At 31.5% G+C, this 27,162-nt stretch overlaps 2 protein-coding genes across 2 annotated transcripts in view; both read left to right on the top strand.

Annotated features, from left to right (window-relative positions):
• Positions 1–27,162, top strand: part of LOC134705788 (uncharacterized) — a 474,551-nt gene that overhangs the window by 356,748 nt on the left and 90,641 nt on the right. The window lies entirely within an intron of this gene.
• LOC134707327 (RNA-binding protein RO60-like) lies at positions 1,353–26,083 on the top strand. The gene is made up of 8 exons (XM_063566996.1): positions 1,353–1,465; positions 9,953–10,472; positions 14,916–15,127; positions 15,641–15,792; positions 16,866–17,007; positions 20,089–20,367; positions 20,981–21,153; positions 21,643–26,083. Exons 2-8 carry the CDS (start codon positions 9,953–9,955, stop codon positions 21,773–21,775), a joined length of 1,611 nt encoding a protein of 536 aa, XP_063423066.1. The 5' UTR covers positions 1,353–1,465; the 3' UTR covers positions 21,776–26,083.

Raw genomic sequence — 27,162 nt, forward strand, 5'->3', positions numbered from 1 at the left:
CAAACAAACAACAAACAAATAGTTTATTAGAGTCTCACCTCTAAAACATTTGATATACAAAACAATATAATATTAACAATTTATAAAAGAGCCACTCTAAAAAGAGTTACAAGAGACTGTAAAACATATATTAAAATACATTTATATTACATCTATAACATATATCACTATATCTTAGCATAAAACACCATACTATCAAAAACAATTATACAAAAGAAAACCAAAAACATTATATACACTATGATGCTATTGATCACGATTATGGAACTGTTTTAGAAATTCCAATAACAAAACTTTACAATTGAAAAGTCTGTTCGTCTTGTGAATTAAAACATCCAAGGGCACATAAGCTAAAAATATTGATAGGCTTTGAAACTCATTTTTGATTTTTTCTTCAAAAGGCAGACACACGCTGATTCAGAGTTTTACCTTATATTTGCATTGATACTATTTGGGGATTCAAATCAGATGGAAGAAATCCAAAATCTTTTTAAATTTTGCTAAATGACTAATTGGAGTGTTATATATATAAAAAAAGAAAATGGGTGTTATGGGGCAAAATAGTTTACCCTGCAACACAGGGAAAAACAAGCCGGAATCCGATTATCTGTCAAAAATTCCAAAACTTCACCTACATCCTACTCAGCAAGAAGTCATTAGTGAGCAAATCTTGTATAATAAAAAAAATCATGGATAATGTTTGTTTTTATTCAATTCTTTTTAATTTTTATTTATTTATTAAAAGTTTACTTTTTTTTTCAATTGCGTATCCAGAAGAACGCATTTTTGGAAGACCACACAAGAGTGTTATATTGTAATATTTTTCAATGATCTTCTTTTTTCCATATATAAACATAATTTATAATATGTATTTCACTGTTGTTTTACTGATTCTGAACTGAGGAGTAAGTTTTTTAAATTTTGCTGTAAAATACTTACTGTATGTCACATGTAATTAATAATTTATTGTTATAACAACACCTAATGTATTTTGTATGTAGGTATAGGTTGAATAGACACCCCAGTTGACAGTCCACCAATATATATCATTAACCCATATTTGTCAAGTTCTTTTAGTAAATAAGTACTGTACTGCAGGCTATATTCTTCTTCGTTATTTTAAAATCACTATATTTCTGTTTCATTTACATATACAGCTCTCATCTTTACCAGTACTACAAATGAATATACGAATAAAACAATTATGAAAAATAATGTGTTTGACATTCCGAGGCCAAAGCCAAAAGAAAAATTTCGGAGAAAAGACGTAACTATCACCGTGTTATTCTTGATGATTTATTATCGAGTTATCAAGCAAAATCTTATCTGCAAAATATTATACCCATTTTAACATTTACTCAAAAATTGATGACGTTTTTCACGTCAATAAAGGGTTTGTCTGGCCTGGCTGAGAGCATCCTCGCATTCTTTGAATAGTTCCTCTATTCAAGCAGCTGGAACCAAGGTAAAAGCTTTTAAACGATTTATTTGATGCAAGCGCGATTCAATAATTTGATATATATATATATATGTTAAATATGGAAGCATAATACTCATTGCATGCTGCAAAATTACAATGATGCTCAAACTGAAACTGACAAAGGTGTTCAAGTTTGGTTGCATATAAATTAATTATAATGCGTCAAAGCTGCACATCTGGAGTATTTATGATGCCAGTGTTTATTATACTAAAATCAATTCTGATATAAAGTGCATTCAATGCACATACCAATAAACAATACAATGTAGCTATAGGTCTTTATCTAAAAAACCTTTTGGCAAGTTTGCTCTGGCTGCTATTGAGTATTGGCAGTATTGCACTAATTTTACCTGTTATAACTTTCAGATTTTACTCTTTTCTTATTTCAATCTTTCATAATCTTCTTTCTATGGTTGATTATATCACAGGAGTTTGAAATCCTATCAATAAGGGGGTCAAAATATACCAAAGTCGACTATCACAGTAGAGCTTCTCTCGAAGAGATTTTACTCTTTTCTTATTTCAATCTTTCATAATCTTCTTTCTATGGTTGATTACATCACAGGAGTTTGAAATCCTATCAATAAGGGGGTCAAAATATACCAAAGTCGACTATCTGGATTTGTGTGCTACCCAATAAATGCTGAAATACGTGCTGATTTCTATCATCTAGCTGGCTTCTATATTATTTATAACTTATTGGACAGTTTTTTTCATACTTTTCATTATGACCAGAAAAACCTTAAATGATCGTCGATTTTCCCAAAAGTTTTGAAGTTGCACATAGGAAGTAGAGCACATAAGGAATTATCGTGAAGGAAACAAAAGTTCTAATGTGTATATTTGTATTGCAGTAGCCACATTCATGTATAAAGTAACAACAACAAAAGAATGACGTTACAATGTAAGTTCCTTACCGACGTCCGCAGGACGTCACGCTAAAGTTCGTGGGTTTCTCAACATTCTCCGGGGCCGCAGAAAGTGTCTCAAATATACGGAATAAATTAAACAAATTGTTCTAGAACTGAATGATCTTTTACGAATAAATGAAATGAAATATTTCTTTTAAAATTAATGTCTCATATAAATTAAATAATTTAAATTTACTGTCACTTCACTTGAATATAATTGAAAAATGTCACTTTAAACACTCTCTGATTTTCTCTACGGCATCTGTCTTGGCTCTTCGTTGATATCTTTGCGTCTGTGTTGTAATTGAGTCGGATTCACAAATCTCCAAAGGATATAACTTTACAATTGGTCTGTTTAGTTTAGAGTTAGATGTTCGGACCGTCGCAGATCGCACAAGGTTATCGTTTCCATAGGTAAGTTCTTCAATTACACCGAGTTTCCATGTCGTACGTGGAGAATTATCATCATATATCTGGACTACATCTCCTAGTTTTACACTTTGATTGTTATTTCCAGACACTCGGTGAAATTCACGTAAGGAGGTCAAATACTCATGTTTCCATCTTGCTAAAAATTGTTCAATAAGACGGAATCTCCTTTTCGCTTGATTATTCATAGTTTCATGATTGGTTGTTAAATCGGCACTATAACAGTCTGTTTCATCTGTATATAACGGATACGGGAAAGATTTAATTTGTCTTCCATACAATAGATGCGACGGGGTAAGCGGCTCTGGATCGGCAATGTCCGACGATATATAGGTAAGCGGTCTATTGTTAAGGTTAGCTTCAATTTCCACCACTAATGTCTGTAACAGAGGTAAATCTATACATGCGCGTCCAAGAATCTTTTTTAGACAATTTTTAGTTAGTCCAACCAGTCTTTCCCAAAATCCGCCGTACCATGGAGCACGTTTTGGTATGAATTTCCATGTGGTTCCAAATTGGCACAATTTGTCATGTAAAGATTTAGAGTCCGTTAACTTTCGTATTTCCTCCGCGGCGGCAACAAATGTTGTAGCATTGTCCGATATCATAACTCTTGGTATCGATTTCCTGCTTATGAATCTGCGAAAAGCTAGCATGAACGATTTTTCAGTCATATCTGGAACTATTTCAAGATGAATAGCTCGAGTATTGGCACATGTAAACAAACATATATACACTTTTCGAAGTAGTCCATCGTCTCCTTTGATGTTAAGCGCACCACTGAAATCGACGCCTGATATAGTAAATGGTTCTTCGGACGATAATCTATCTTTTGGTAGAGGTGGAGGATCTGGTGCTTTGTATGCAACTCCTGTTACTTTTCTACAACTTACACATTTTCGAATTACGCATCCAACTTCTTGTCGTGCTGAAGGTATCCAATATTTTTGCCTCAAATAAGTTACGGTAGCTCCTATGCCGGAATGTAAATTTTCAATGTGAATATCATTTATAAGTAGTTTTGTTAATCTATGCTTTGTTGGTATTAAATACGGGAATTTTGCATTCTCTGGAAGTGGTGCGTTATTAATGCGTCCACCACATCGTATTAATCCGTCTTTGTCCAGATATAAACGTAATTGACGTATCAAACTATGCGTTGACTTTGAACATAAGCTTTCAAAAACATCACTGTATCTTTCGTGTTGCACAGCTTCAATTAACTTCATTGTTGCATTATGTAACAGGAATCCTTATGTAGTTTATTATCCCCTGAGCTTTTAGCTAAGATGTCAAAGAACAAATGTATGAAATATTTAATTGCCGAATATCTCTAAAGACAAGTAGTTAAGATTTCCCAAATTGCAAAACTCGTAGGAATATTGTTTGTCGTCAATACGTAGTCAACTACGTATATAAGTTCAACTGATCACGCTGTAGGTGGCAATTTTGAATAGAAGACGAATCTTTTTAATTTGGACGCAGGGGTTCAAATAAGCGGTGGTCCAGGATCTGTGACCTTCCACTTTTGCAGTCGGACTTTAAATACAAGCTACGCCCGACAGATCTTGAAAGAAAATAAAAAAATAACTTTGCAAACATTTTTACCAAAGTTTCCTAAAAAACGATCTCAAACTTATTTTCAACATTACTATTCATGACAGCGATGTTTAATTTGTTCAACCGCTAGCTCTATACAGAAAATCGCCAATAAATAATGTGTAAATCCGAGTAAAATCGTATCTCATTTTCTGTCAAAACTACATTGTAAACAAAATGACTGCCGCAAGATTACAATATCGGATCCGATTCAGGAAGCGGATAAAGGTAATCCCGGGTTTTGGGGCTATCAACTAAAAAAATCCAGACAGGTGACAAAATACAGCTATGCATGGTCAATAAATATAAACACTAGAATTGAAAACCAAAATTGTTTAAAAGAAAGAAAAAGCAGAAAATATTTTGTACACCAATTTTAATGTCAAAATCCAATACAAGTGACAGCTGGGAACAGTTTATCTAACAAAATATATGTTCCTGGTAACAGTATAATTTTTTCTATCAGTAATAAATGTTGGTAATGCATGTTAAATGCCTTTCAAGTTAAACATATCACTGCAATTTCAAGGGGTATTTTTTTCTTCTCAATTTTGATAGGTCAGTTAAAATAGCTGGAAGTTTCTTGTATAAAAAAAAAGATGTGGTATGATTGCCAATGAGACAACTATCCACAAGAAACCATTTATGACCAAAGCTTGGTAACGGTCAAGATCCCCACCCCTAAACAATATATATTCATGTATGGGACAATATAACAAATCATATGAAATATAGGTGGTGTCCGTGGGGCCACTCTACCCCTTTCTGTTTGAGAATTTATAACGGTCGAGATCCACAATCTTAAACAATATATATTTATGTATGGGACAATATTACAAATCAAATAAATTATAAGGGGGTCCCTATAGTCACTGTACACTTTCATGTTTGAGAACTTGGAAAAATTCGAGATCATCACCCCTTAACCATATATACTCATGTATAAGACTATATAACAAATCAAATGAAATATAGGGGAAGTCCCTGTGTTCACCCTACCCCTCATGTGTAAGAACTTTGAAACAGTTGGGATCCCCAACTCTAAATTAAATGAAATATAGGGGAAGTCCCTGCAGTCACCTGATTGAAAAATTGGAAACAGTCGAGATCCCCACCTTTAAATTAAACAATATATATTCATGTATGAGAACTAATCAAATAAAATATAGAGAGAGTCCTTAGGGTCACCCTACCCACAACTGTTTGATAACTTAGAAACAGATGAGATCCCCACCCCTCAACCATATATATATATTCATGTATTGGACAATATAACAAATCAAATGAAATAAAGGGGAAGTCACTGGGGTCCCCACCCCCTCCTGTTTGAAAACTTGATAACGGTCGAGATCCCCACCCATAAACCATATATATTCATGTATGGGACAATATAAAAAATCAAATGAAAAATAGTAGTAAACATTTGTCTGATTTTTGTCTCAGTGCCGAACTTCACGGACTCATACCGGAATTTCACGGGGTTATAACTGGTGGAGGACCAATTATAATCCCGTGAGTTCCGGCAAATTATAGTGAAAGTTCCTAAAGTCACTTTTCTTCCGGTTATATGTTCATCGGAAAAGTACAAATTTTGCAGTTTCAAGCTGTGGCTGATTTGGTACGTTTTCCAATACATTATGGTATAGTCAAACATGTCACGTTTAGAATATTAGCTTCGTCAAGATAGAAAATATTGGCTCCTGATTTCCCTCACTAAAAGCTGTATAAGGTTTGTTCTACAAAGACTAAGAAAGCTATATTTGAAACAAAAAAAAGAGCTTAATATTTTATTCAAAGCACAAACATGGCATCGTTTACCTCTAAAGCTAACCAAACCTGAAAACAGGAGTTGTCAGGTCATTAAAATATGTCTGATTTTTATACGACCGCAAATTTTGAAAAAAATTTCGTCGTATATTGCTATCACGTCGTCGTCGTCGTCGTCGTCGTCGTCGTCGTCGTCTGTCGTCGTCGTCGTCGTCGTCGTCGTCCGAATACTTTTAGTTTTCGCACTCTAACTTTAGTAAAAGTGAATAGAAATCTATGAAATTTTAACACAAGGTTTATGACCATAAAAGGAAGGCTGGTATTGATTTTGGGAGTTTTGGTCCCAACATTTTAGGAATTAGGGGCCAAAAAGGGCCCAAATAAGCATTTTCTTGGTTTTCGCACTATAACTTTAGTTTAAGTTAATAGAAATCTATGAAATTTTGACACAAGGTTTATGACCACAAAAGAAAGGTTGGGATTGATTTTGAGAGTTTTGGTATCAATAGTTTAGGAATTAGGGGCCAAAAAAGGGCCCAAATAAGCATTATTCTTGGTTTTCACACAATAACTTTAGTTAAAGTAAATAGAAATCAATGAAATTTAAACACAATGTTTATGACCACAAAAGGAAGGTTGGTATTGATTTTGGGAGTTTCGGTCCCAACAGTTTAGGAATTAGGGGCCAAAAAGGGACCCAAATAAGCATTTTTCTTGGTTTTCGCACCATAGCGTTAGTATAAGTAAATAGAAATCTATGAAATTTCAACACAAGGTTTATGACTATAAAAAGGAAGGTTGGTATTGATTTTGGGAGTTTTGGTCCCAACAGTTAAAAAGGGGCCCAAAGGGTCCAAAAATTAAACTTTTTTTGATTTCATCAAAATTGAATAATTGGGGTTCTTTAATATGCCGAATCTAACTGTGTATGTATATTCTTAATTTTTGGTCCCGTTTTCAAATTGGTCTACATTAAGGTCCAAAGGTCCAAAATTAAACTTAGTTTGATTTTAACAAAAATTGAAACCTTGGGGTTCTTTGATATGCTGAATCTAAAAATGTACTTAGATTTTTGATTATTGGCCCAGTTTTCAAGTTGGCCCAAATCGAGGTCCAAAATTAAAAATTGTTTGTTTTCATCAAAAATTGAATAATTGGGGTTCTTTGATATGCCAAATCTAACTGTGTATGTAGATTCTTAATTTTTGGTCCAGTTTTATATTGGTCTAAATTAAAGTGCAAAGGGTCCAAAATTAAACTAAGTTTGATTTTAACAAAAATTAAATTCTTGGTCCTCTTTGATATGCTGAATCTAAACATGTACTTAGATTTTTGATTATGGGCCCAGTTTTCAAGTTGGTCCAAATCAGGATCTAAAATTATTATATTAAATATTTCTAATAGCAAGTCTTTTCAATTGCACAGTATTGTGCAATGGCAAGAAATATCTAATTTCACAATATTGTGAAATAGCAAATTTTTTTTTAATTAAGAGTTATCTTTCTTTGTCCAGTATAGTAAGCAAGAAATATCTGCAAGATTTTTTTTAATTGGAGTTATCTTTCTTTGTCCAGAATCAACTTAAATCTTTGTTATATACAATATACAATGTATATTCACTTTTTACTACCAACTGATAAATTTAAATAATCTTTACCATTCATTGATAACAAGCAGTTTTTTTACATCTTAATATTTTATGATGTATTTAAATGAGTAGTAATTGTTGCAAACTCCATTAGAATATTTTAATTGAAATTAGTTTTGGAATAAGGGAAAGGGGGATGTGATTTAAAAATTGGGTTCAATTTTTCTCATTTGAAATTTCATAAATAAAAAGAAAATTTCTTCAAACATTTTTTGAGAGGATTAATATTCAACAGCATAGTGAATTGCTCTAAGAGAAAACAAAAATTTTAAGTTCATTTGAATACATTCATTCTGTGTCAGAAACCTATGCTGTGTCAACTATTTAATCACAATCCAAATTTAGAGCGGAATCCAGCCTGAATGTTGTGTCCATACTTGCCCCAAACGTTCAGGGTTCAACCTCTGCGGTCGTATAAAGCTACGCCCTGCGGAGCATCTGGTTTGGAATTAATATTGATTCGATCACTCATAGGGTCTTTGGGTCAGAAATAATCACACCAGATGTTGGCATAAAGGACAGCATCAAAAGTTCAATGAAGGATAAACAAAATTTAATTCATATAGTTTTTTCACTGACCCCGTACCCCCTCTTAACTTTATTTGGGAAAAATTGAATAACCAATAAGGATATATATAAAATCAATGCAGCAATTAAACAACAATTTTAAATCAAATGAAATATAGGGGAAGTCCCTGTGGACACCCTACCCCTCATGTTTAAGAACTTTGAAACAGTTGGGATCCCCAACTCTAAATTAAATGAAATATAGGGGGAGTCCCTGCAGTCATCTGATTGAGAAATTGGAAACAGTCGAGATCCCCACCTTTAAATTAAACCATATATATTCATGTATGAGAACTAATCAAATGAAATATAGAGAGAGTCCTTATGGTCACCCTACCCACTCCTGTTTGATACTTAGAAACAGATGAGATCCCCACCCCTCAACCATATAATTATATTCATGTATTTGACAATATAACAAATCAAATGAAAAATAGAGGAAGTCACTGGGGTCCCCCACCCCTCCTGTTTGAAAACTTGATAACGGTCGAGATCCTTACTCAACATTCAACAACCATATATATTCATGTATGGGACAATATAAAAAATCAAATGAAAAATAGGGGTAGTCCCTATGGTCACCCCACACCCTCTTGTGTGTGTTTTGAAAACTTAAAATATTAAGATACCTACGCCTAAACCATATTCATTCCTGTTTTTCATTTCAAAAAGATTGATTGACATACAAAGTCAATCTCATAGGTAACATATGCATATCACTTTGCTAGACCCTAACACCTGTCATTTTATTCCAAACTTAGACTTCATGGACTAGGGGTGAAGGTGGGAGTCATTTACATTTACTATGGACAGGTCAGTCAGACCTCACCATTGATCCCTGTAGTAGTAAACATTTGTCTGATTTGTGTCTCGTAACTTTTGTACTGTAAAACACAAACTCAGGGGGGAGGGGGAGTTATTTGACACATTCCCCATTTCTGTTATCAACTTTATTACATACTGCTGTAGATTACAAATGTATTTATGATCAGCAAAAAAAAACCAGAATAATTTTCCTCACTGATATTTATTTAAAAAAATGATTATAATTACTACAAATGAAAATATAAGACATTAATGCCATAATTAAGAAAAGGTTTGTTTGCCCAAACGCTACCTACCCAGAAATAAGCTGCCTACTCAAATTCTTTTATTGTCCTGATTTGAAGAAGTCAGATAGTCATGAAGACTAATAAACACCAGATACTTCAATTTCTTTTTTTGAAAAATAGAAAAAGAAAATGCCTACCTACCTACCCACTGTCTCAATCATTGGGTAGGGTTTGGGCAAACCAAAATATTTATTTTGAAATAGGAATATTGGTTATGATTGGAGGTACATGCAATTAAAGGATACATGTACTGCCAACAGTCAGCAGCATTCATTGAAATTTCACTACCAAGTACATGCAAGATGGCTAACAGAATCACCTACATGTAGTCTGACTCTGTACTGTACATTGCTGTTGATACATGGTTCCTATATTTTATATTTGTATCTGCAAATGTTTATATTGGTATTAGTCTGAATCATGTGAATGTTTATTTTAGATGGCTGCCGCTGGAGATGACAAAGATCTGAAAAGATGTTGTAGGTTGTTAAATTACTACACAGAAGGCAGTGTGTACAAGGTATTGGGCCGGACTTACAATAAAGAAAACGCTGCATGTCTCGTTCATATGCTGGAAGAAAAACGTGGCAAGGAAATATTAGCAGAAGTAGAAAAATATAATGACAATTGTACTCCTGTACAGAAAGACATGCTTCTTTTCACTGTAGCACTTTGTATGAAGTCTAAGGACTGTGAATTAAAACAGCATGCTAATAAAACATTCTTATTACTTTGTAAAACTGCCAAGGAACTATTCACATTTATACAATTTCATAAGAAATTGTCAGGTGATACAAATTCACGAGGATATGGACGGTCTTTACGACGTACGCTGAATGAATGGTATAATAGACAAGATCCTATGGACCTTGCTATTTTAGTTATGAAGGAATCAGCATCTGGTGGATGGTCACACGCCAATGTTCTTCGCTTAGCACATATCAAGGGAAAATCAGAAGGTAAGAATGTTGCCAAGCTCACTTTAAATGTCACAGGTTTTTAGTGCATAATTTATTGTTTCATTGGCAATCATACCAATCCTCCTTATTGTTTTGTCAAGAGCAAATACATTAATGTAGCCAAAAACTATACCTGTGTATGATGTCAGAGTATGAATAAACCACAAATCTGGTCACCAAAAACGTGCAATTAGCACATATATTAACATCAAAGAAATATAAGAAGGTATGGGTAAACTCATCATAGATACCAGTATGATAGTTTGTGTTTCCAGGATACAGGAAATTTCACAGGTCTTTGGTGCATAGTCATGATACTATGTAGTTGTCTAATTGGCAATCATTCTACATCTCATTATTTTTATATGACCGCAAAATTTGAAAATTTTTTTCGTCAGATATTGCTATCACGTTGGCGTCGTCGTTGCGTCGTCGTCGTCCGAATACTTTTAGTTTTCGCACTCTAACTTTAGTAAAAGTGAATAAAAATCTATGAAATTTTGACACAAAGTTTATGACCACAAAAGGAAGGTTGGGATTGATTTTGGGAGTTTTGGTTCTAACAGTTTAGGAATTAGGGGCCAAAAAAGGGCCAAAATAAGCATTATTCTTGGTTTTTGCACATTAACTTTAGTTTAAGTAAATAGAATTCTATGAAATTTAAACACAAGGTTTATGACCACAAAAGGAAGGTTGATATTGATTTGGGGAGTTGAGATCCCAACAGTTTAGGAATTTGGGGCCAAAAAGGGGCCTAAATAAACATTTTTCTTGGTCTTCACATTATAACTTTAGTATAAGTGAATAGAAATCTATGAAATTTAAACACAAGGTTTATGACCATAAAAAGAAGTTTGGTATTGATTTTGGGAGTTTTGGTCCCAACAGTTTAGGAATTTGGGGCCCAAAGGGTCCAAAATTAAACTTTGTTTGATTTCATCAAAAAATGAATAATTCGGGTTCTTTGATATGCCAAATCTAACTGTGTATGTAGATTCTTAATTTTTGGTCCTGTTTTCAAATTGGTTTACATTAAGGTCCAAAGGGTCCAAACTTAAACTTTGTTTGATTTTGACAAAAATTGAATCCTTGCAGTTCGTTGATATGCCGAATCTAAAAATGTACTTAGATTTTTAATTATTGGCCTAGTTTTCAAGTTGGTCCAAATTGGGGTCCAAAATTAAACTTTGTTTGATTTCATCAAAAATTGAATAAATGGGGTTCTTTGATATTCCAAATCTAACTGTGTATGTAGATTTTTAATTTTTGGTCCAGTTTTCAAATTGGTCTACATTAAGGTCCAAAGGGTCCAAATTAAACTTAAGTTTGATTTTAACAAAAATTAAATTCTTTGGCTTCTTTGATATGCTTTATCTAAACATATACTTTGATTTTTGATTATGGGCCCAGTTTTCAAGTTGGTCCAAATCAGGATTCAAAATTATCATATTTAGTATTGTGCAATAGCAAGAAATTTTCAATTGCACAGTGTTGCACAATAGCAAGAAATATCTAATTGCACAGTATTGTGAAATAGCAATTATTTTTTTTCAATTGGAGTTATCTTTCTTTGTATAGAATAGTAGTTGAATCAACTTTAATCATAGTTTTATACAATATACAATGTATTTTCATTTTTACTACCAACTAATAAATTAAAACAATCTTTACCATTCAGTGATAACAAGCACTTTTTATTACATTTTAATATTGTATGATGTATTTAAATCAGCAGTTATTGTTGCAAACTTCATTAGAAATTTGAATTGAAATCAGTACATTATAACTTTAGTATAAGTGAATAGAAATCTATGAAATTTAAACACAAGGTTTATGACCATAAAAGGAAGGTTGGTATTGATTTTGGGAGTTTTGGTCCCAACAGTTTAGGAATTTGGGGCCCAAAGGGTCCAAAATTAAACTTTGTTTGATTTCATCAAAACATTAATAATTCGGGTTCTTTGATTTGTTTGATTTCATCAAAAAATGAATAATTCGGGTTCTTTGATATGCCAAATCTAACTGTGTATGTAGATTCTTAATTTTTAGTCCCGTTTTCAAATTGGTTTACATTAAGGTCCAAAGGGTCCAAACTTAAACTTTGTTTGATTTTGACAAAAATTGAATCCTTGCAGTTCGTTGATATGCTGAATCTAAAAATGTACTTAGATTTTTAATTATTGGCCTAGTTTTCAAGTTGGTCCAAATTGGGGTCCAAAATTAAACTTTGTTTGATTTCATCAAAAATTGAATAAATGGGGTTCTTTGATATTCCAAATCTAACTGTGTATGTAGATTTTTAATTTTTGGTCCAGTTTTCAAATTGGTCTACATTAAGGTCCAAAGGGTCCAAATCATAATGTGACATAAACCTATGTTGTGTCAACTAATTAATCACAATCCACATTTAAAGCTGTATCAAACTTAAAAGTTGTGTCTATACTTGTCCCATCTGTTCAGGTTTCTACATCTGCGGTCGTATAATGCTGCGCCCTGCGAAGCAACTGGTTATATCAAGAGCAAATGAACTTATGTAGCCAAAAGAACAGAAAGAAAAGATCATAAATAAATTCAATAATGGGTGTAACCCACCGTGTTGGGTTGCATGGGTTGTGTCAGGATAAATTTAAGATGAAGCCCAATTTTTCATTATCATATAAATGAACAAAATGATGTAAAGAAGGTAAATTATAAATTACCAAAAATCCGTCTTTTATTTAATCATGTTAACAATTGATGGTGTCTGTTTTGTCCCACACTCTTCAAATTATATAAGAACTCCATATTGTTTTCATGTACATGTATCATTGTGTTTTAATTTAATTAATTTCATTATGAAATTGGAGACTGATCAGGTTGTTGATTACACATGTTAAGCCATAACGGGATTTTTTTGTATACCTTTTGGTGTCTTTCCCCCCTTTTTGACATCACACACATTAAGTACATTATTTTATAAATCGTAATGCTGCTTTAAATCATCTTAAATAATAAAAAAGAAGCAGAAATGAAATTCCTGTTAAATAAATCAATCTGACTTTCATGACTTTCTGTTTATAACATTGTTAAGCAGTGTAATCCAAATTCCTTTGCTTTATGAAAACAAAAATAAATTGCAAAAAAGCATGTTTTGTTTGAAAATAATGAATTGTAATGAACTGAAAGTTGATAATTAACCAAGTTTCAAAGTGAGGTAATTTAGGAGGTATTTCTGTAACAGATGTGATTACCATACAACAAACAATTTAACATCCCATTGAAAGCCTCTTGTGTAATCATGGGAATAATAAACTGTACTGAACACATGCATGTGCTTGTCATTTAATTATGGGGCTCCTTAGGGTAATGATAATATTGTAAGTACTGTAGTACCTAAGCTAAGGCCGTAGTTTTTTTATTTTTAGTTTTACGAACCCTCCTACCCTAATTTTTGCCAAATAGGAAAAAAAATAAAATTAAAAATAAAAATGTTAATTTTTAATTTTTTTTTCTCCTCCGACCCAGTGTTTTTCATGCAAAAAAAAATAAATTTTAGTTCATAACTGCATGAAAGAATCTAAATTTATGCACTTGGTGATTTAGTAAGTTGTTGCACATTGATTTTCAATTCAAACCTTGTCAAGAAAAAAAAATAGTTGTTACACTAGTAGAAAATCTCCTGGTGAAATAAAAAAAAATAATTTGATATTGACGGTTGGTATTAAAAAAAAAATCAGCAGCAGCAGTTTTTTTTTTTTTTTTTTTTCGTCCTCCTACCCATTAGTTTTGTCAAAAAATTTCGTCAAACTAAAAATATAATAACTATGGCCTAATCATTTATAAACTTGGTTTATATTATTGATATACATAGTAGCATGTTAAACAACAAACATAACAAAATAATAATAATGAACATGATGATAATAGAAATCAGAAATATTTAAATGAAGAACATAGTACTGTAAGCCAGAAAACTGAAGAATATATGTTTTTACTTGTACATGTTATTAGCCTTAAAAATGCTAATGTGTTATGGTTATGAAAGGGAAAAGTGATTTCAACAACAACAAAAAATCTTCTGTCTTTTTGATTATTTTGTTATTATAAAACATTTGACTGCAAATCTAGAAAGTTGCATTCATACCAATTTCCCGGATTTCATCTGAAGCCTCAAAAATTTTGACCTCATCACATGTTGATTGAATTGGTCTTTTAAAAATATTTTGTTGTGCTAACTGGTATTATCCCATAAGAGTTTATTGTAAACAAAAATTTGAATGTTGTAGGGATTTTAAGCAGAGCCCTGGTCCTTTCCCTTTTTTCACACTTTTTTTTGTCCACTCTTCCATTGTCCTCAAACATGTCAAAATGAGATTTTGTTGAAATGAAACTTTTGCTGAGATAAAATTACTTAACTCCATTGTATGATTAATAGTGTCTTTTACGTATATTATTCTTCTTCAGGAACAGCTATAATTTTAAAATACTTAGTTAAAGGAATGGAAGAGTTAAAGAAATTAGGCGAACATCCAGAGAATGTTCAGAAAGTTGTAGACTACCTCAAAACCATTCATTCTGTACGTAACTCCACTGACGAGCACCAAGTGGCCAGACTTATTGAGCAACATCACTTAGGAAAACAACAAGTGCTCCCTGCACTTCTTAACTCAAAAGAGGTAAAAAGTTAAATTTGAGCTCTCAGTTTAATGAGACAGTCATGATAACAAATAAAAGATATATTGCCAATTTTACTGCACCTGATGGGCATTTCAACAATTAATGTCTCAACATTTCTTCAGGCCAAAATATTTTTAAATCAGAAACCTCAATACATACATTGAAGAGCTGATCAAATCAAAAAACATCTCAAGTATAACCAAATGTAGACACAGAATTAGAGCTAAGCATTAGAGTTATATATTAATAATGAGTAAGAAAAATGGACAAAGCTATAAAGAATGGAGAATACATGTAATGCATCAATGGGGTGCTAAAATGTATAATGATATAGAAAGAAAAGATAGTAATCAATCATCAAAAAAATAAAGAATATAGAATAATGTGCAAAAAATATAAAGAATATAGAATAATGGGCAAAAAATGTAAAGAAAAGAAAGAAAAAATGTGTACTGAAATGAAGGATCATCAGGTATCATTTGTATAGAGTATTTATAATATTTAACTTGCAGATCTGGGGAGCTTTGGTATCTGAGATGTCAGTTGGAGAAGTTTTAGAGAACTTTAACAAACTTGCCAGTGTAGGGTTTCTAGAGATTGCTCATGAAGGCAGCAAGAAGATTGTAGAAATGTTACGGAGCGAGGAAATCCTCCAGAAATCCAAGTAAGTTAGCAAATAAGGTTGAAGGATCACTGGATAGAAGTGTTACGCAGCAAGGAAGTCTTCTAGGTAAGGAGGACAAAAGGGGGGGGGATTAAGTTTATCCTTCAATGTCTGAATGTTTGTCCATACATCCATCAGTCAGTAGTATTTCAGTTAAGGTGGTAACTAACACTACAGGGAGATAACTCTTTAAACCCAGCTAAACGTTTTAATTACATTGTGTCGTTAAGAGAATATTAAGCTTCTCAATGATCAAAATAAGTGTTTGTCAAACTGCTATATAACCAGTGTAATTTTTCTGATAAAACAGTTGGTTAAAATTTTTTGAAATTAATCACCTTAACTACAAATATAACTTCAGTTTTCCTCAACCTAATGTTATGAAACTTGCATGCAATGCTTGTTTTCACAAACACAGTTCAATATTGAATTTGGGTGGCATCACTTTCTATATTCTTGAGTTATGCCCTTTGTATATATTGAAAATGTGCAGAGTTTTATAGATTATCGTTGATTATCTCAACGAGATTGATTTTCTTGCTTGAGCTGGTACAGCGAAAGTGAGAAAAGCAATCGAGTTGAGATGACCAATGATAATCTTTTTATCGCTATTTTACCTATGATAACGTTGTCAATTTCAATGTCAATTAGCAATGCCACGTAGCCTCCTTAGTTTCTAGCGATAATTTTTCCATATCAAGCAAGAAACATGATATGAAAATTATCACAAAAAAAGATCAAAGGAAAAATGCACAAAATAGCGATAATGTAGTATATTTACTTATTTATTAAATTCTTTTCTTGATGCTATGCAGAAAAAGATTTTTGAAATTACTTTTGGTAGATATGATGGTCTGGATGGGTAGTCTTTCATTTCTTACTTCTTAAATTTTAAACTATTTTTTTCTATTCTTTATTTATTTTCTCCATTTGTATTCTCCAATCTATATATTTTGGGCCCTTTATTTTGCACTTTTTACTCATTATTCTTTAAAATGTAAACCCCAACCAGAGTCTCAAATCTATATACCTCATGAAGATGAGGGATTTTATAGCTAAATTCTTTATTGCAGCATACAACCTATAGATGTGGTAATGGCCTTATCAGCATATGAACATGGTAAAGCAGGGAAAGTGACTTGGATGAGGAACGAGGCAGTCATTGATGCACTCAACTTTGCCCTTGAATCCACAATGAAGGTCAATGAATCCAATGTATGTTGTATTTGAGGAAACATGTAAAGGGGTGCCTGGTTTGAACTTTTTTGGAGTAAAGATTGTATTCATGCTAACAAAACCCTAATCCGACTTGCTTGAAAGTTTTTTTTATCATTTTTAGAGAGAATAAAAACATAGTGTAGTGAAGAGAACTATTATTACCTATTATCTGTGTTCATTTCAAGCAATTTATTGATGAAAAAATAATGCTGTGTCTTGTCAAGAAGACTATTTTAATCAAAATAACATCTATTTGTTATTTAAGTAATGACTGTAATATTTTTTCTGTCTATGAAGAAATAACATCAAAAATTGAAAAAATATTACAGTCATTTCTTATAATTTAATTCTAAATTCCTTTTTAAACCGTAGAAAACCATGAAAAAACATTGATGACGTCACGGTCACATGACTAAATTATGTCTATGAGGTCATAACAAAATAACGTCATCCAATCAGAAGAAGCATTACATCCAAAATTAAATTATAAAAATTTAAAGGTGATTTATTAAGATTAGATTTGAGTGATCTCCCTTTGTTCATAATATGAAACTAAGGAAGGTTCATTCAATTGAAAATATGCCTTTCAGTAATAGCCTAATGCAAAGTTTTCCCTTTCATTGAATGCAGCCTTTACCTTTAAATGCTCACAAACTACTGTAAATTTAGAAATTATTGTGAAAAATGCAACAGGTTTATAATATAGATGTACATGTACATTTTTATATGTGCATCATTCTGTAGAACTGAGCGGTTAATATATGAGTTGGGGTATACACCAATGATACAAAAAAAACTTGACACAAAAACTACTTTAAAGAAATTAAAATGGAAAGTTTTTTCAAATGAAATTAACCCGAATAATTCAGTCGTTATATTCCGCTTACTACATTAATGCTGAATGCATAGACAATAAAATATCTTCAATCAACCATTTGGAATAAGCTCGGGATTTACCCATCTTGATAAAATTGAGATAATTACTGATTGGTCACCTCTTCTACAGGGCAACAATCAAAATCCAGGACTCATGAAGAGTTTTTAGAGGGAGGTTTGGCATGCCACAACACCAGGTTCAACCCACCATATTTTCCTTTAAAAATGTCCTGTACCAAGTCAGGAATATGGCCATTGTTATTTTATAGTTCGTTTCTGTGTGTGTTACATTTTAACGTTGTGTTTTTGTTGCTTCGTTTGTTTTCTCTTATTTTTTTAGTGTAAATTCGCATTGCTATAAGACGTGTCATGGTACTTGTCTATCCCAAATTCATGTATTTGGTTTTGATGTTATATTTGTTATTCTCATAGGATTTTGTCTAATGCTTAGTCTGTTTCTGTGTGTGTTACATTTTAATGTTGTGTCGTTGTTCTCTTCTTATATTTAATGCGTTTCCCTCAGTTTTAGTTTATTACCCTGATTTTGTTTTTCATCCATGGATTTATGAGTTTTGAACAGCGGTATACTACTGTTGCCTTTATTTATTGTGTAGGGAATTCAGGCGCTCGTGAGTAGGAGAGATCGATTACAGGGAGGGACTGAATTATTCTGGTTTAAATAAAATATTCAAATTCAAATATTTTATTGGACAAAGCACATATGATACAATGCGTATTCCAAGATATAATAAAATTGAGAATGGAAATGGGGAATGTGTCAAAGAGACAACAACCCGACCAAATAAAAAAGCAACAGCAGAAGGTCACCAACAGGTCTTCAATGTAGCGAGAAATTCCCGCACCCGGAGGCGTCCTTCAGCTGGCCCCTAAACAAATATATACTAGTTCAGTGATAATGAACGCCATACTAATTTCCAAATTGTACACAAGAAACTAAAATTAAAATAATACAAGACTAACAAAGGCCAGAGGCTCCTGACTTGGGACAGGCGCAAAAATGCGGCGGGGTTAAACATGTTTGTGAGAAACACATTAAAGATGACAATTTATGCAAATACAACATAAAGAAAACATTTGAAGTACCAATTATATATATAATATCACAGTATTACATAGTATTATACTTATGGTAGACCAACTGACATTAGATTATTATTACGAGCTTCAAAAGCTTGACTTAAATAACTGCATATTTGTCTGGTGTTAACTAGATTTACTGGGTTAAGTAAATAGATCGTTGATTTAATATCATCATCATTATTAAGGTTTTTGAAAATATCAAACTTCTCTCGAAGGTCTTTATATAGAGGACAATGTAAAAGAAAATGAACTTCATCTTCCACTTTATCTTTACAAAGTTTGCAGTATCTTTCACTTGCTAAAATTTTTGGTTTGCTATACCTCCCAGTTTCAATTGCAAGTGAATGTGCACTTATTCTAATTTTTGTAAGCAGTATCCTATCATATTTTTTAATATCAAATCTTAAGTAAGCTTTCAAGTCAAATGATGAGCACATTTTACTATAAAATCTTAGTTTACCTGTGTTATTAGATTTAATATTCTCAAGTTGACCCAAAATCTTGCATTTATAAAAGTTTTTCAGTGAGTCCTCAAACATATATTGTGATATTTGAAGTGAATCAAAGCGCTCTTTTGTGTATACAATTTTTTATCTTCAATGAATGCAGATTTTAATAGATCAAATTTTGGGTTGTTTCCAACTTCAATGTCAGTTAATCTAGCATAGTATTTAAACATTAGTTTATATGATATAAAACACACTGGATATAGCTCAATTTCTGTACGTAAAGCTAAATTGGAAGCCTTACCATGAACACCAAGAACATTTTTCATAATCATATTCTGAAAAATATGTAATTTTAAAACAATGGTCTAAATTTAAAAGTTGAAATGTTACACAATTATTTTTCAAAAGTTAAACCGTTTTACAAAACACAACATACATCATAGAAATCTAAAGACTAAACAACACAAACCCTACCACAAAACAGTAGGTGATCTCAGGTGTTCCCAAACGGTTATTGAGGACCACCCAAGATGATATTTGCCACAGTACAAGATCACAAACTAATCCAGGTCTTACAATTTCACTATCATTTAGCATGTATATACATAAACATGAAAACATTGCTATATTAATTATATAAACTGATTTGCAGAATACAAAGTCAACAAACAAGCGCTACCTTTTTGGAGTCAGAGTTGGATCAAATACCAAAAAATCCACTGTCAGGGGTACACAGTCACTTCCTTCCTTAGTTGCTGCTTCTGCTATTGCCATGGTTACTGCTAGGAAAGAAGACAAGGTCCAGCTAGTATATTTCGCAGACAAGGCAACAGAGTTGACCTTGACCTCAGAATCATCCCTGAAAGAAATTAGCGAAGAAATATCAAAACAAATTTTAGTTTCGGCAGCCCTTCCTCCAGTAGGATCTGGTGTAAGTATACTGACATCATAATATTCTCCCTAACAATTTTCACAGTTTCATTAAGTCAAAGGTCAATATTTCATGAACAATAGATTGTTTGAAGTTAATTTTGACTGTTTTCCCCAAATCTTTTCAATTTACCAACTTCATACATTATGGTGATATAAACTTTTGGTATTTTGTGTTAACCTTCAGGAATCACATTTATATTTAATGAAATGTTCAAAATATATCCACCGCCACCCTTTTTATATAGAAACTTATTTCATGTCAGAGATGCAAGAAACCAAATACTTGAAATTTAAAAGTAAATCAAAATTCATAATCATATCATGAAATGTTATTGTCCTCAAAATTGAAACTTGGTGATCAGTCCATCCATACATCATTCAGATTTGTTACTGGTAAATACTGAATACTTATTCATGGCATAAACTTATACCTAGGAAATATACAAGGAGGCATTTCCAAGTGAATAACCCAATGAAAATTAACCAACCACAAATTATGTACCAGTAAGGGACAAAAAGGGTGCCAAATATTGATGGCTTTTATTTTTCTAGGAAGCCTGTAATTCAAAAAAGTAAATAATTGTATACTACATACTTTAATATTTTGACAGGATACTCCAAAGCAACCATGTGACCTAGCTGCACCAATCAGATGGGCAACCGAAAATAGCAAAAAAGTTGATGTATTCTTCAATATAACAGATTCACTTGATAGAACAGGGGACATTACTCCATCGAAGGCACTCATGCAATACAGAAAGGAAATGAATATGCCAAAAGCAAAGTAATTGAGAATATAAATTTAAAAAGAAATGTATTTGTGAAGTTTTGAGAGACTTGATTCTTACCATATAAATATGTATTTCTTTAAATTGACCTAACAATCATCCTTTTCAATTAGCCAAGTTCTCTCTCATTATCCTGACTTGGGAACTCTCATTTTTGAGGGGAAAGGAATTGAAAGAGGTTTCAAGTTTCCAACAAAGACCCCTTAGACTTCCTAGAAAGATTGTACACATACACAGTATAAATGTGTTTTACAGTTCACCTGCATTCTTTTCTTTGAACAGTAAAATAGGACTCAAACAGTACTGTATTTAGGATTTTCTAACATCAATCTGATATAATATGTAAATTGACACTTATATAAGAAAAAACATATATTTTCAACAGACACATCCCATAAAACTAAAAGTAAACTTTTCAAATGCAATACTTTTATGAAAGTCTCATAGCTATGACCATCAACAACAACTCACTTTTATCATTTCAGGTTAGTATCATGTGGACTTTGTAATGCCAACATGAAGACAGCTGACCCTAATGACCCCAGAATGATTGACATAGCTGGATTTGATGCAACTGTCCCTTCTATCATTAACAAATTTATATTGGATGAATGTTGACACCGTCCACTGTGTTCGTACAACAAGGTCCAGCTAACTTGCCACATAATTCTAGTCCAAGAAGGATTTGTGGACAACATATAGCTTTTTAGCACACTTATAGTGCCTCCTAAGGTTGTCAGTTGCTTGCCTTTTGTTTTTCGTTTCAAGGCAGGAGGAACACATATAATTCCGGCAAAAGTTCTGTGATGAATAATTTAACCCGTCTCTTAGACCAAGTGAACTACACAAGGAATTTTAAACTTAATTTGTTTTATCATATATTTCGAACATTTTTTGTTTATTTATGTTTTCTGAGTCATTTTTTTTAAGAGGTGAAGTTCCTACGTTTTTGTGGAATTTTTGACTGAGGCAATTCCAAAGCTAATATTTTAATACTAATAGACAAATGCAATGAACATATGATTTGTAAATTGGAATTATTTTATGCCTTTTTGATATATGAATATTTTGTTTTTATTTATTTATATATACAATGTATCATATTTAACTATGTTGTGAGTGCAAAGGTCAATATGTCAGATATTATTGTTTATGTTATTTGTCAATTTTCTTGTGACAGTGTTTTATTTGAATTAGATATTTAAGGAAGAAGTACATGTACATTTATTTTAAAAATGCATGCATACAAAAAAAAAAAAAATTTTAGTACAAAAAATAACAAACAACTTCATATTATGTGTATATTATAAAAGTAAAAAAAGCTTTGAAAAAAACTTTCTGTTTACTGAGGTAAATAAACTCATCATAGATACCAGGACTAAATTTTGTATATACGCCAGACACGCGTTTCGCCTACAAAAGACTCATCAGTGAGGCTCGAATTCAAAAATGTTAAATAAGCCAAATAAAGTATGAAGTTATGACTTACAGCCCTGTTTTTTTTAAGAGAAAAGACAAAAAAAACACCATTTATATGTATTGTATTTATCTACATACAAATATGTATTTGTCAAGCTTGGTGTTTTTCAGGAAATCCATCAGTCAAGAGTTGCAGAAAACTATGTAATACATATAAGCCTTGGGCTGTTTTTTGCTCTTTGGTCGGGTTGTTGTCTCTTTAAACCAATCCCCTTTTCCATGCTCAATTTTAAGATTTCATGTGTATTTTATATTCATTTGATGGAGTGAAATGAAAGTTGTGTTCTGACAGGAAAACAACCTGAAAAGATAAAAAAATAATAAGACACCCATTATTTGTACAGGGTGAAAATACAAAAAAAGAAATGTAATAATATTAATATTTGTTATTATTTATGATCTGGTGTTTGGTTTGAAATGCTTTTGTTGATGTTGAGCTTTTATGCTTGTTGTGGGTTATGGTAATAATCAGATATATTATTAGGAGTGCAATATCTCTTCAATTCTTAAAAAAAAGTAGCAGTTTTACATTCTAAATGGCATAACTTTATACCTCAGAAATTAAAGAAAATATTTTGGCATTATGATCAATAGGAAAATTTATACATTACAGATATAAACAACTGTTGACACTTTATTTAATGGTTCAACTATATATATTCATCCTTTCCTGGATCTTCAGATTGAATAGCACTGAACATAGATTGAAACATAATGTTATATGAAGCATAAAAAAGCACAACAAAAGTACCGAACTCAAAGCTTAAGGTAAATGTAAGAAGAGGTAAGTCCCAAAACATTAAAGCTGTCAAACATTAAGGCTCCATATAATAATTACAGGATCAGCATGCATAGTTAAAAATTCTATGTTAATTTGAAGTGTATATATATTTGTACATGTTGTATAGGGCTAAACTAATATTGTCTTTAAAATGTTGGTTAGAAATACTCATATTGAATGAATTATGTAAAAAATCTTCCAAATTTATTGTATTTAGAAGGATGTCCATTTTATATCTTTATTTAATTATGCATATTTTTGTTATTGTGTTTGTTATTAAATGAAAGTGTATTACACCATGCATAATTGATAGTACAAAATGTAGTAAATAGTGAAATCATTACTATAAGTTATTTTATTAGAAGCCAGAGAAAATTTTAATCTAATTATATTTGACATATAATTGGACAGTCATCAAAATTCATTCTAAGAAAAACATTTTTCAGCTTTTCATTCAATCAGTTTTGATATATAAAGTATTTTGGTTTATTTGATTTAAGGAGCAATTATTTTTATTAAATTCTCTTTAACATAGAAATTAATCAATACATTCAGAAAAATATATTGATTAATGATACATAAAAAGGACTATTTTGATTTTAAATCCTGTTTTTAACAAGTGACTGCAATTTAAAAGTGTATCCTAATAGAAATGTAATAAACTTTAAGTCATTGAAATGCAGACTTACATGATGATTGAAATTACTAAACTTAACTATGCTTCAAAACAGAGTTACAAAGTCTGTAAGTTCTTAAAGTGTATTTTTGACCAGGTTGTATATGGTGCAAATGCAATATAACAGTAGTATAGCGAATGTCCATCAGTCTGTTGTGCAAGAAATAAAGGAAGAGAAGACATTACTAAGTTGTAAAACTTGTGTCTGATCCTTTTGTCATTTTGAACAATAAAATATGTTTAAACTAACTAAGAAATAAAGGTACATATTTTGTGTAGTCAGCTTGTGTTAAAGTTTTCCATGCAGCCTTCCGTCTTTCTAGAATGTTTCATATAGATGGGCCCCCATAGATTAAACACTTGCTGTTCATTTTGTGTACACATCTGTAGAATTTCTGATTTTCCAGGTACTGAAACTTACTATAGAGTTGATTAACACAAACATCACATAAAGCATAGAATTAAAATCCTCAGGAAAAAGCTTTGCCTTAGAATTACTATATCCAATGTTTACAGCAGTCAATAGTTAATTCAGACCATATCAAGGTTTAATTTTTCTTCTCACTAAATCTTGTAGTGAAGTGCAATATGTCGGCTCAAACAGATTCATTTCATACCATATCATTACATTGGTGCTTTTAATAACATTATATGTAAAAAGAAAACATTGTTTACATTTTACTTAGTGTGGATTCATTTATTTATGATGATTCAACTTTTATGGATGGATAAAAATTGCAGTTTTGAAAGTGGATACTTAAAAGTTTGTGGAGTCATAATTCGTTTTCTCCAATGAACTAAAAGTAGTAGTGAGTATTTGAATTGGTTATTTCATCTTTATACCTCAGAAATCATCTGAAAATTGGTATTTTGATTATTAATGAAACCACAATAATCAATTTTATATTAATATTTATTATTTATATTATTGCCAGTAATTTATAAAGAATCTCACATTCTTTTTGTAAGCTGTGTTTTTTACAGCAAGATTTTACACTAGTCAAATATTGTCATATTTTAAACAAAGTTCATCATTCATAATTATTTTTACTACAGATCATAAGTATATTTGTCAATTGTTCAGTTATATAATACATGTTTATAAAGCACATGTTACCATTTGTTTTAAATTGCTATTTACTTACATGATATATTTGAAATTGAAATTTGAAATAGAAAACCCATAAAAATGTCATAGTGCAATTAAATGTAATGCATTGTGTGTTTCTTTTACATGTTGAATGATAATTATTTAGCTGCATTGCACGAAATATTCAAAACTTATAAACAAATTTTCTTCAACATGATTATCAAAAAAGATTTAGATTTGTATTAATTTATATAAAATGTTTACATGTAATAGGCAAATATTTAAGATAGATTATTTCCCTTGTCAGTTTATTTTCTTTCTTGTATATGATAATACAAGTACAAATAAAATATACTTATTGAGAAGCAGCAATAAACTAGCAAATATTTGATATAATGACACTAAACTTATTGTTGGGCTAAAAACATACAAAACATATGACATACTTGAAAATTATATTCTGCTACAAAATAAAACCAATTTAGTGAATGCTACAAACAGTAGTAATATAGAAAGAAATGCAATACTGGTTTTCAAATTAATCTTAACATTGCTGGTCAAATTTTAATTGTCTAGGATGCTGTAAGCCAATTACAACTTTTTGGAGTACACTTTGAAACTAATACCCAGAACTCAATAGATTCAAAAGCTAATTGATTCAACAGCGAAATAACATTCTTTCAAAGCAAGTTGTTACAGAATATCATTTTCATTTACAAAAGTCTATTCTGAATAAATTTAGAAGGTGTTCAGAAATATTGAATGCAAAAGTTAAAAAGTTGTTGTGATCATTATATTGATCAGATAGTTATATATTTTTTGTGGTACTTGTAATGTAATTTTGATTTAGCTATGGGCATTGCATATTCTGTTAATAAAGTATACTGTAGAACACTTTTATTACTTTGCTTGTTATTTTTTATGAGGATATATAGTATATATGCATTGTATGGGTAAGATTTAATGTTTTCTTTCATCATGATAATTGCAAGGAAATGTCCCTCTCTATCAAACATATCTGTGTTTTCCCCAGATTTTTTAAATACCTCTATGAAAAATTAACATAGCACTGGTTTTCATAAAAATCTAGCACTGTGGACCCATATACATTCTATTATAAAAATCATCCAAGATAGCACAATGGTAGAAAATACAACACTAGGATACCACAGTGCTTTAAGGCACTTGAGAGAACTCTGCATATTCTTTTTTCCAACATGAGGTTAAAATTACTGTTCGTTTTGAGCCAAAAATACGTAATGAAGGCCATACTTTGACCTATAATAATTTTCTTTTTACTTATTGCGACTTGGATGGAAAGTTGTCTCATTGGCACTTATACCACATCTTCTTTTATGTACTGTAAACTCATTTAGACAGGAAATTAGCTTCCAATGCTATGCAGAAATCAAAATAAGACGTAATAACTAACAAATAGATTAACAATACACTAGAAACTTAATATTAAGTCATCTGTAAGGGTCAATGAACATTTGATGCCGTCCTCAATCTCTCTGAAGGGATGACTTCAATTTTACCATTTGGAACTATTAGTTCAATAGCTTTCTTGTAAGTAGCAGCCTTGTACCAAGAAAATCAAAATAGGGAAACGCAAGCTCTGGAATATTTTATCAACTGAAAATATATACCCATATGCAGACATACTGCTGGAATGATGATACATAACAAGAGGCTGTCACAACGACAGCAAACCGGATTAATAAGAATTTATTTGTGTCCTGGCAATATCACAAGAACCATTACTGATGATTGGTGAAAGTGAAAATTGTCAATATCAAATTTGACCTCTATTTTGTCATCAGTATCAACATATTAAAATTTGAAAAGCTTAGATTGAATGGTTCGTGAGTTAATGCAACAACGTGAATGAAAACACCATTTTACGATCTTTCAAGAACCATAACTCCTGAACGGTAAAAGTCAAAATCGTCATTATTGAACTTGACCTTCATTTAGTT

This window comes from Mytilus trossulus, chromosome 2, assembly GCF_036588685.1.
Source record: "Mytilus trossulus isolate FHL-02 chromosome 2, PNRI_Mtr1.1.1.hap1, whole genome shotgun sequence".
NCBI classification, from domain to species: domain Eukaryota; kingdom Metazoa; phylum Mollusca; class Bivalvia; order Mytilida; family Mytilidae; genus Mytilus; species Mytilus trossulus.

What these genes read in the sequence shown, in the direction of transcription:
- LOC134707327 (XM_063566996.1), top strand. Translation starts at nt 9,953, where the DNA reads ATGGCTGCCGCTGGAGATGACAAAGATCTGAAAAGATGTTGTAGGTTG. An exon ending in TATCAAGGGAAAATCAGAAG is followed by an intron (nt 10,473 to 14,915) that starts GTAAGAATGTTG and finishes ATTCTTCTTCAG; the next exon opens with GAACAGCTATAATTTTAAAA. An exon ending in CACTTCTTAACTCAAAAGAG is followed by an intron (nt 15,128 to 15,640) that starts GTAAAAAGTTAA and finishes TTTAACTTGCAG; the next exon opens with ATCTGGGGAGCTTTGGTATC.